We start from the raw sequence: 10982 nt of genomic DNA, 5'->3' as shown, positions 1-10982 counted from the left end.
AATGACCTGGTAGTACACTGATGGCACTAGGTTAGCTCAGTCTTTATTCTAATTTCACCAAGTATTATGGCAAGCCATCCAACAAGTTGTGTGTCATTGTAACAGATGGAAATAAGCTCCACCGCAAGGACTCAAACCTTTGCCTCAGAGATTCCTTATTAGAATAGAGACTGAACTAACTTAGTGCCATTGGGGATCTACCAGGTCGCAGTCCAGGTTGTTCCTTTTGTATGGTCTGGTTGGCACAAAGCTATCGTCCTTGCTTCATAATATGCAGTCACTAAGGCAAAGGTTCGAGTCCTTGCAGTGGAGCTTCATTTGTCACAATGACACACCTTGTCAATGTCTTACCATAATACTCGGTGAAATTAGAATAGAGACTGAGCTAACCTAGTGCCATTGGGGAACTACCAGGTCATAGTCCAGGTCATTCCTTTTGTACAGTCTAGTTGGCTCAAAACTAGTCCTTACTTCATAGTAAGCAGTTGCTAAGGCAAAGGTTCGAGTCCTTGTGGTGTAGCTTATTTCCATTTGTCACAATGACACACAGCATGTATTTGTATATACAAATACATTACATATATATATATATATATATATATATCCATGAAGAGCTAAGATGAGAGGGAAGAAAGGGTGGTGGATGGAAGTGGAATGGGTGGGAGTGGGTACTTGTCTGTGAATTGGCTACTTCCCTTAAAAGGGGGAAAAACTCTTGATGTGTATAATATATATATATATATATATATATATATATATATTCAAATTTATACAAACTTTGATTTAGGTATGTCAAAATGCTGTGTGGAAGTTGGATAAAGATTATATGAAATTAATAACCCCCACATGCAGTACTTAGCAACTCTGGTAACTTTGACAAATTCAAGTTTGATAACACTGTTGCCACGTTTAGGATAAAGGTCCTTTGGAGCTACAGCAGTCAGGTTAATGAATTGTCTTGTTTGTTTTCTTGATTAGGTTTATTTTCTAGCCTAAATTATGCTTAAAGTGATAGGAGGAGGTTGAGAAAAATATATGAAAAGAAATCTTGGTACTTGATGAGGTGTTGCCCATGTATCTTTTGATATAAAGTTCTCAGTGCTTCCTACTTTGCAATTCCCACTTTGAGGCCATATTAGAGCAAACTAGGAGATTTACCAGTAAAATCTGCTTGCAGTGTATTATTCAAGTTTTGGTGTACGTGAGTTCAATTTTCTTCAGAAAAAAAAAAATTAATTCGGTTTTGTTCATGTGGCAAACTATTCATGTATGGGGACTCCACTTTTCACAGTCTATGTATATATGTGCATGTTTATGCATATATACATATATATATACATACATCCACAGTGCTTGCAATCTGTTCCTTTATCAAGTATTTCTAAATAAACGTAAGTTGAGAAAATAATTTTATTGTTTATGATAATACATTATTATATATAAAATATATGAATATATATTCATATAGAAACTTTGTTTTGATGAAAATATTTAATCATAAGTAAAACCATCATTCAGCTAGCCTTTTTTTTTTTTCTCTCTCAAAATTCCACCAATGCCAAAACATCTTAAGATACACATTTATCACCATCCTCATTGCTGGTGTTACTGATACTTTTGTTGTTTGTTGTTGTTGTTATCGTTGTTGTACATTTATGATACCCTAAGTTGTTTTGTGGCATGTGATAGAATGTCTAGGTGTTGGTCCTGTGGTTGTTGTACGCTGGAGTGCAACAAGCCACTACCCGATCTATATTTACTTGTTCTCCCTCCCCTTCTGTAGCAGCATTTGGGATTTACTAACTGATAAAACGGTGAGTTAGTTAACACCAAACTGGTGGGGACAGGAAGTATTCTTTTATTTTTTTTTTTCTATGTTCTCTGTGTTGATGTTGTGGTTGGTTGTTGTTGTGTTTGTGAAGATTCTCTTTTATTTTCTAGCTTATAGGTTTCAGTCATGTAAATTCTAAGTACTAGATGTCCCCCCCCTTTAATTATTATCCTTATTTGACAAACCTACCTTCTTGTCACTCTAAAATATCCAAATCCCCTGCTGTCTTATTTGTTTTGTAGTGTTGAATTACAGTATGTGTTATCTTTTCTTTATATTATCATAATAGTTTTATGTTCTCTTTGGTTCCCATTTTATTTAAAAAGTATGACACAGTTGTAAAATAATGTATAAGTGTATGTACAGTTAAACCTACTAAATATAGCTTGGATGTTGTGTCTAAGGTGTTTAGTAATGACATCATCTAAATGTCCAGCACTAACCAAATGTCATATTTTCCTTTTCATCAACTAATTTTCCACAAAGTGTATTTTTATCAAGTCACAGTACTTTTGATTTTTATTTTCAAAACAAAGGAGAGTACATTTCTCACTACTTTGAGAGAGACTTTTTCCCCCCCCTAAATAAATTTTAAAACTCATAAGAAAGGAAGACTATATAGTATTGCCCACAGTTGGTTGAAAAGAGGGACCAAGCCTTACACCTAATTTCACCCTACAGATTACAGAGAGAACGGGCACTGGCAGCCGAAAGAGAGAAGCTGGCACAAGCAGTGGGGGGGTCGGGGGGAACAACTGCAATTCCATTGGGGGGGCCAACAACAACAGCAGCAGCAGCAACAGCAGTGTCAGCAGCAGCAGCAGCAGCAGCAATGGGGGGGGAGGGACTGGGACCACCAACCGGGCGTCACCAGCTCCAGCCAACAGCGCTGGGGGTCCTCTCATTGGGGCCCTCCCTCCCCAACAGCAGCGACCCTTTACTCTCCAGCACAGCCCCTGCAGCTGAGGAGTAAGTTTGGCATCTGATATTGTAACTTATTTCATCCAGCCCGCCCTAAGAAGAAAACACAAAAATGTCAAAATACAAAAATTTGATCAATATAATGTCAAAAGCTAGGAAACAGACTTGTCCACAGATTGTCATTTATAGTAAGTGGAATATATATATAAAACATGAAAAAAGTATAAAATCCCAGTTGCATTCAAGAGTCATATCTAAATGTATGTTTATTTTATAGGGGTGAAGATGGAGAACCTGAGTAAGCTGTTGTCTCACGGGTGCTTCAAGTGGAAGGTTGAATACCATAGGACCCTTATAACATCCTCACCAAAACTTTGTGGTGTCGAGTTGCCAAGAGCATTATAAAGCAATGTAAGATATGTGATGATTTAAGATCGCCTTGGCAGTATTCTGCTGAGGAAGGTGTTCCAGTGATTAGGTCAGTATTTTAGATAAAGACAAAGAAAATACAAACAGTGAATGACAGCAGAATGCCACATGGAAAGAGGAAAGATATACATGTACAGTGACCAAAGTCTTACAGGGAAAGTGAATATAGAGTTCTTCTATGCGATTAGTGGAAGGAAGTGTTGACCTTCGGACCAAGTTGCATAAAGATCTGTCCTTGAAGTTTTTTAAGGATTGCAAGCTTGACTTTCCAAAAGGCTTTCCCTCATTTGAGCTGTACCATCCAGCCTTCAAAATGATGTACCAACAAGGTGATGAGGACAAGACTTGTTGGTACTGTTCTGTGGTGGTGACAAGCATAAGCAATAATCAAACTTGATTGGCTGTCTTTTGATATTTTCACTCCAACTATTTCTTTTCTACTCTTTATCTTTTTGCAAGAGGCAAGGGTACAGAAAAAGTGTCCGTCTGTTCATGTGTGTATATGTATGTATGTAAGTGTGTATGTTTCTTCAAGTGTGTTAAAATGTACATTTGAGTGTGTTTGTACACTCATGTGCATCTTTGCTATTGCCAAGGCACTCAAATTGTTCTTTGAGGCTTTGGGGAGGAGCTTTGTGAAATATGCTGTGTTGGCGTGTTAATAGCACAAGGACCATGGGGCACGACACAGCAAGTGGATGGAAGGCATAGGGTGTTGTTCAAGATGCTTTCGAGGTACAAATGTCTGCAATATTCACATGTAAAAAGATGGAGTCCACACCTGGGAAGACGCTACAATAATAAAGATAATGATATTAATAAATAATAATAATAATATATTTACTGTGTCATAATATAATGCATTAGTGGGGGTGTGTTCTTCCATACTATTCCTTTTGGCCTTAGCATTTGTTTAGAGAAAAGTCCTTCTATAATATTTGTAAACAATGTAATTGTTTGAGAGCAAGCAGAAAGATATTTTTAAAATTCATGTGGTTGATATATGTTGTCCATTGTGAAAAATGTCCATTTCTTATATTTTGAAACGAGAATTTGATAATACTATGTTTAATGTGAAACAGCCTCATACAACTCCTTTCTTGCTCTGCACTTGGTAACTACTGACCAGGCCTGTCCATTTGTTGGCAGAGCTCTAGTGCTTCGTGTAAGGGGTTCTAAATATGATGAACAATTCTGTGCTCGAATGTATAGTTAACCTGAAGGCTGTATCATGTGTTGTTGACAGGGTGGCAGGGTTAGGGATGGGAGAAGGTATTGGGGTGGGATGTTAATACAGCCAAATTCAGAGACAGCCTCCAGAGGAACACCTCAAAGTGGATAGACAGGGTCAGAGTACATCAAAGTTGGGAGCATAACGACACTTAGCTATAGCAGTAGAGGCAGGTCCTCATTTCTTTATCCACCAATAGCTTAACTGAAGTAGGTAGAGAAAAAAAAAAAAAAAAGTTACACTTGCTATCCAATTAGTTTTACTTTGTAGTATGATGATCGGTATGTCATTTATTCTCAATGTTTTTGTACTTTGAGAGCCTCATGAAGTCATAATGCTTACCCACAAAAGGATGATATTTTCAATTCATCTATGCTATTCTTGGAAGCCTAGTAATTAGCCAACTATTTTTCTCATTCGTAGTTGAAGCTGTAGCAGAAAAGAAGCATTAAGCATTTTTTGATTCATAGGGCAGATTTTCCCCTTTTTTATTTCTGAGTCCCTGCCCCAGGTTCATGACTGAAGCTTATTTTTCTTCTCTTGTGTCTTAGTCATGTATCTGTGGGAAACTTCCTTTTCTTTTATTAGACATTACAGTATATTCAGAAAGTATTTAGATTTAAGTACCTTCGAGTGTTTTGCATGTATATTTTGATCAATCCTAGCCATTTTTTTCCATTATTCCTCTCTAGCAAAATCTAAGCTTAGCGAGTGGCTTATTACTATATAGAGGTCTGTTGGAGTCAATAGTGGATGTAATAGTTACAATTTAGATGTGGAAAGTTTATTTCACTGCCACTTTAGCTCTGGCTGAAGAGGTTTTCCTTCAAAGAGCTTCTACTCCTTACCTGTTCTCTATAGGATATTGAGAGTTGATCTACTGTTCCCAAACCAACCCAGTTTACTCTTCCTGCTATGTAGAATCCACCTATACTAAGAAGGCTGAGGGAGAAGGCATGGAAGCATCCTCAATTGGGCTAACCACACTCAACCATACAAGCTGAGCTTTGAAATCTGCCCCAGACAGCCATTGTTTAAGGCTGGATCTCAAAGTAAACATGGGATGGTATTCCTAGACGCCATTTTGCCTGTAATCTTATCCATTTGCTATGTAGCGAGGGACAGGACGTGCTCTCTTGTTTGGCACTGTCTTCGTTGTATCCAGTATTACCATTTCTGGTCTTCTCCATAACACACATGCACATATACAAATACATGCACACACAGCATTGCTCCATTCCTGTATATTACAATTAGGTGAATATACATGCAAATGCATATGCAAACATACACAGAAAACATAATGAATTTGTAAATTTAAAGCCAAGATTAACAGATCAAAGAGATGGGATCTCATGAGTAACAATTACGATACAGACAAACACACTTGTAAACACAGACACAGGCAGACAAATACAAACAGATACATACATTTGTATTTGTGTCTGTTTGTGGCTGTTAGTCTGTCTGTATTTGTGTCTGTGTATCTTTGTGTGCAGTGGTGGGATTCAGCTAGTTCTTACTGGTTTGTACTAACCTCTTCTAGGAATTTCGTGAGCTCCACAAACCAGTTATTGAAAATTGGCTAATACAGGCTATAATACAGCCAAAGTGATATCTATCTGCTACTGCCACAGTGAGAGAATCTGTCGTTAAATTTTTTTAATCCTACCATTGTATGTATGTGTGTATGTATACACTTAATAATAATATACAGAAAAGGAGCTACCCCATGAGCCTAGCTCCCTTCCTGTATATTACAGTTAAGTAAATAGACACAGATACAAACATATGCAGACAAGCAAAACAGACAGACACACAGACAGTTACAGATAGACACACAGAAACATGCTCAAACACAAACACACCAGCATTGCCCATATATCGGTCTCCGTATGAGCTCTCATTCAGAAGGGTAAAAGCTGTCAGTCATGAGTCCAGTACAGTACATGCTTCACTCCTATGATGAATTATGGAGACATAAAAAAAAAAAAAAAAAAAAAAAAAAAACACAAGCAAACGAATACAAGTAGAAACATATATAACACAAACACACACCCAAACATGTAGATACAGACAAAGGTACATGTAGACATACATTCACACACAGAAAAAGAGATTGGGCATCACAAATGTAGCTCCTTTCCTGTTCATTACAATTAAGTAAATATGGATACATACATGGAAAATAGTGGATATAGAAAAAAATGTAAGAATATTTTAATAAAGAAGGGAGAACAAAGATGAGAGAGTTAATAAGTAAAGCTGGAGGAAAGAGCAATCCTAGAACAGAATAATAGAAGAAAAATTAGAAAAAGTTTTTCCGAATAGTTTTAAATCAGAAATCATTAAAATTGTATCAATAGAAAGAAGAAATAAAGCCAGACCTGGCTACCTAATGTTAATTACAGAATTTTGAGAAAAAATAGAAAAGACAAAAGGGGAGGTGGAGTAATGATAGCCGTGAAGAATGACATAATAATGGATATTACCTATCTATATACTGATCTGTATAACAAGTGCTTTTTCCCCCTATTATGGATGATATACTACTACATGAGAGTCAGCCTGAGATGATAAATCTCAACTTTATAACTAACAAATAGAAAAGACTTCAAGGCTGCCTATGTCCCCTGTAAGACAAGGGCATAGAACAAAGCTCGATATCAAGACATTTTATCAGACAGCTATTCACTCACAATAAGGTAAATACAGGAAAGGATTGAACAGAGGCCCATATAATCCTGATGGGTAACTAAGTGAGAACTGGAAGTGAAGATTCATAAGAGTTAATGTTCTGTTAAATATAACAATGGAAAATGCAATAACTCAATGGGTTAAAACTATACCAAGATCAAGAGAAAACACGACAATAGTGAGATTGGATTTATTTCACATCAGAGAATCAATTTAAAGAATCAATGACACTGGGTTCAGTGCCATTGATTCTATGAATTACATGTGCCTCATAGGAAAAAGTAATCATATGTCACCAGAATTTCAGTTGACAGGAAATATAGAGTTGGTTTGAAGAAATTCTTTGAAATAGATTGGAGGGAATCCACAAATGCAAAGAAAAATGGTGAAGGAAAATTTGTGATAAGGGTTAATGGAAGAAGACATTGAAAAAGAGTTCATTTAAAAGAATTTGCAAGGCAGGACATCAATTCAAGATATATAAGCAAGTAGAAAGAAAAGGAAGAATACACAAAAATGCTAGAAATTAAAATGAGAATACCTTTGAGGGTCTACCTATAGACCAAGAGCTTTTTCCCCCCCTTATAAGGGAGGTAGCTAAGTCAGAGACACGTACCTATTCCCATCCATTTCGCTCCCCTCCACCACCCTTTCCACTCCTCCAATCTCAGCTTCTCATGGATGACAGGTCATCCCTCCATCTGCCAACTGCCCTGGGTCAAATGTAATACAAAGTACATCCACAGCAAGGCCAATTCACTTAATCAGCGACTCCCTCTCATTGTCCCCTCATGCAGAAAAAGAGATGGGGAGAAATCCCATTGGGCTGCAACAAAATATCATACATAAGCACCCCCTACCCCCATCCCCCCTTCCTTGTGTAATAGTATCATCCATACACAGTCATTCTCCACTCATCCCTATCTTCTGCCTTCTCCCTTCCCTGCTCAACAGACATTCCCTTCTTTATCAACACCCCCTTTACCCCATCTATCCATCTCATCCTTGGTCATCCCCTCAAGTTCACTCCCTCTACTTCTGCCTTCCACAGAGAACAGAGGATAGGACTAGGCATCCTACTCTCTGTAGCCCCAAAGGGGACATTCCTAAAAAAAAAGCAAAGCAAAGGTATGCCTTTAAAGGTATTATCAGTAAATGTAAAAATTAAACTAAATTGATTTACAAATTTATTAATGACAAAGGAAGCTCATTGACTGAGCCTGTTAGGGAGGTAAGTAACTTGTGGAGTCCCTTAAGAGTCTGTATTAGCACCAATAATGTTCTTAATTTGGAAGGAACAAAAAACTATATTAATGTGTTTGCAGGTCACACAAAAATCATGAGAAGAATAGAAGATGAATGAAACTGTAAATTGTTACAAAAAGATCTCGCCAGTGTACAAACTAGAATGTGGAAAAATTAATTTCAATGCCAAGAAGTGTGCAAGTTATTCAAAATGGTAAAAACTACAAAGAAGCCAACAGTGATTTATGCCGGAAAATTAATTACAAAAGCAAAAAAGGACATAATCACATTAAAAAAGAATGGTGAGACATGTAAACTGCTGATGCAAATAAGAATAACTTTCCATTTCATGAGTGGAGAGATGATGAAAAAGAAACTTTCAGAGAATGTGACTCTCCCCAGACTGGAGTAGACAATAATGGTGTGGTCTCCATAAAAATGAAGGATACAAGTACAATAAAGACAATATAAATAACAACAACCAAAATTGTCCTGAGCCTAGCAGACAGGACAGATTAGAAGAATCTAATCTCCCCATGTTAAAAAAGAGTGTGAGAGAGAGAGAGAGGTAAAATTATAGCCAAGTTGGAATAGTGAAAGTACTAGACAAAATTGACAGGAAAGATCACAGTTTGGGTTGGGAAAGTGACAAGATGTTACGATAATAGATATATAAAAAGATAATTATTCCTAAAGGATATAAAGAAACTGCTTTCCATACATATGTATGAACTTGTGGAATAATTTAAAGAAGAAAGTTAAATTAAAAACAAATTGACAGGACTACATAAGTGTATCTCTTTTCTTGTTCATACATAATCAAATACATACATACGCACACATACACACAACAGTGTGTGCAAACACCATACATGAATTTCAGAACAAACTAGATGTTGCAAGATACAAAGACTGGTCACCATGAGCATAGCTCCCCTTCCCGTGTAATACGACTAGGTAAATACACACACACACACACACACACACTGGATGCGGAAAGGTACAATCGTGGGTCACTATGAGCATAGCTCTCTTCCTGCAAAATACAACTAGGTAAATAACACACACACACACACACACTCAGACATAAAGAAGCTATACAAACCAGTATCAACAAATTGAGGTCTACCCTGAAATACAAATCTTTATTAATCTCCCTTACTCTTCTATAGATATCTCAGTCCACGGACCCAGTGTGAATGATTATGCCTGGCATTAGCCTGTTCTCAAGTGTTCATGGTCCTGGGGAGGGGTGGGTGGGGGGAGGGTTGTTCACCGTAAAGCTTTGTATTAATACACAGGAGATTAAACATCTTTGCTGTCACAGCAGACTGCAGTTTGTACTCACCAGCAGGCAAAGTTTTTCTTTGCTGAAATACTTATAAAAGAATACAAGGTTCATGGTTGTGGCATCAAACTTGGGAAAGAGTGAGTTCTGTTGCATCATCTCTGTGCATACAGTTAAAAACTTAAAATGCAGGTCTGTGATGATGTTGGGTCATGACAGGTTGGAAGGTAACATAACAAAAAGGTTTAGGTTCAACTTGTACATAGGCTAATGTACATGATTTCCCTACCTAATGCCCTTTCTCCATCATCAACATTGTACATAGCTGTTGATCATGTTATAAATTTTATTCTCTATTTATTATTAATTAAAGATATCACTTAGTCTTGAAATATTCTTCTCTGATGAGCATTTTTCTTTTGGCTATTCCTGCAACTTTTTCCTAGTCTTCTTCAAAGTGTGACCAATAATCCAAAATTAAAGAGGAAATCCAAGAAATCCAGAGCGATGGAAACTCTACTGATACCAGATTAGCAAGTTCATAAAGAAGTCATATGCTTGAGCCCTTATGTTATGATTCTGTCACTACTTGATTGCCCAAGGAATGCAGGCATCATCTAAACCTTAAAGATTTTTTTCTTAGAAATTGCTGATATTAGATATACCACAAGCGAGTTTTCATTAATTGACCATGACCCCTGCAACGGCTGACTGGGCAGAACGGGTGCTCGGGTTTCCTTCTTTATGCTTTTACCAGTTGCTTGTTTGGTTGTTGTTGTTGTTGTTGTTGTTGTTGTTGATTGTGATTAGGCGCCATGACTTATTATTTCCCCAGGGTCCACCGCAACTACTGCTCCTATTGAGGTTATTTTTCTAGAGGAGTTTAGGATCAGTAGTTACTATTGTTTTGCTTCAAACTATTTTCCATTTTTATCTTTTATTTTTGTATGTATTGAAATTTCCTGCTAATCCTTGGAATGTTGGATGAAAATAAAAAAAATTCTTTGGATTGTGAGTCACATGAGGTAGTGTCTGATTCTCCTTTTATAGAATTACTATATGGTTATTCTTCAGTTGGAGATTTAACCAAAGGTTATCTCTGTCTTCACCAGGAGCAATATGTCTATATCTACAAAAGGACTAATGTGTACTGGAAAATATTGATTTTATTCCTAACTAGAAGAAAAGTCGTCATGTGGCTATCAGAATGCATTAATATATTGAATTGCTAATTCCTAGTGATACATAACATATGCTGACAACCAATTAATCTAATCTGTAGGAATGGACCTGGACTGAATAGGGAGGTATGTATACCATCTCAAATGTTAACATGAAGA

General features: G+C 36.9%; 1 protein-coding gene across 7 annotated transcripts in view; it reads left to right on the top strand.

Moving 5' to 3' along the window:
* The window catches only part of Camta (Calmodulin-binding transcription activator), a 404381-nt gene extending 393715 nt beyond the window's left edge, over nt 1-10666 (top strand). For 5 of the 7 annotated variants that reach the window (XM_076177798.1, XM_076177799.1, XM_076177797.1 and 2 more), the window contains 2 exons: nt 2520-2800; nt 3030-10666. In XM_076177798.1, the coding sequence (XP_076033913.1) occupies nt 2520-2800; nt 3030-3157 (409 nt within the window). In that variant the 3' untranslated portion in view covers nt 3158-10666. Of the gene's footprint in view, nt 1-1783; nt 1815-2512; nt 2801-3029 lie in introns of all 7 variants that reach the window. The other 2 variants (XM_076177794.1, XM_076177795.1) reach the window with 2 other exon arrangements.
* Nucleotides 10667-10982: the final 316 nt, after the last annotated feature.

This window comes from Oratosquilla oratoria, chromosome 41 (genome assembly GCF_046742065.1).
Source record: "Oratosquilla oratoria isolate Oo_2021 chromosome 41, ASM4674206v1, whole genome shotgun sequence".
In the NCBI taxonomy this organism is placed as follows: domain Eukaryota; kingdom Metazoa; phylum Arthropoda; class Malacostraca; order Stomatopoda; family Squillidae; genus Oratosquilla; species Oratosquilla oratoria.
Note: the sequence above shows the minus strand (reverse complement) of the source record. Positions and strands in the feature narration are given on the sequence as shown.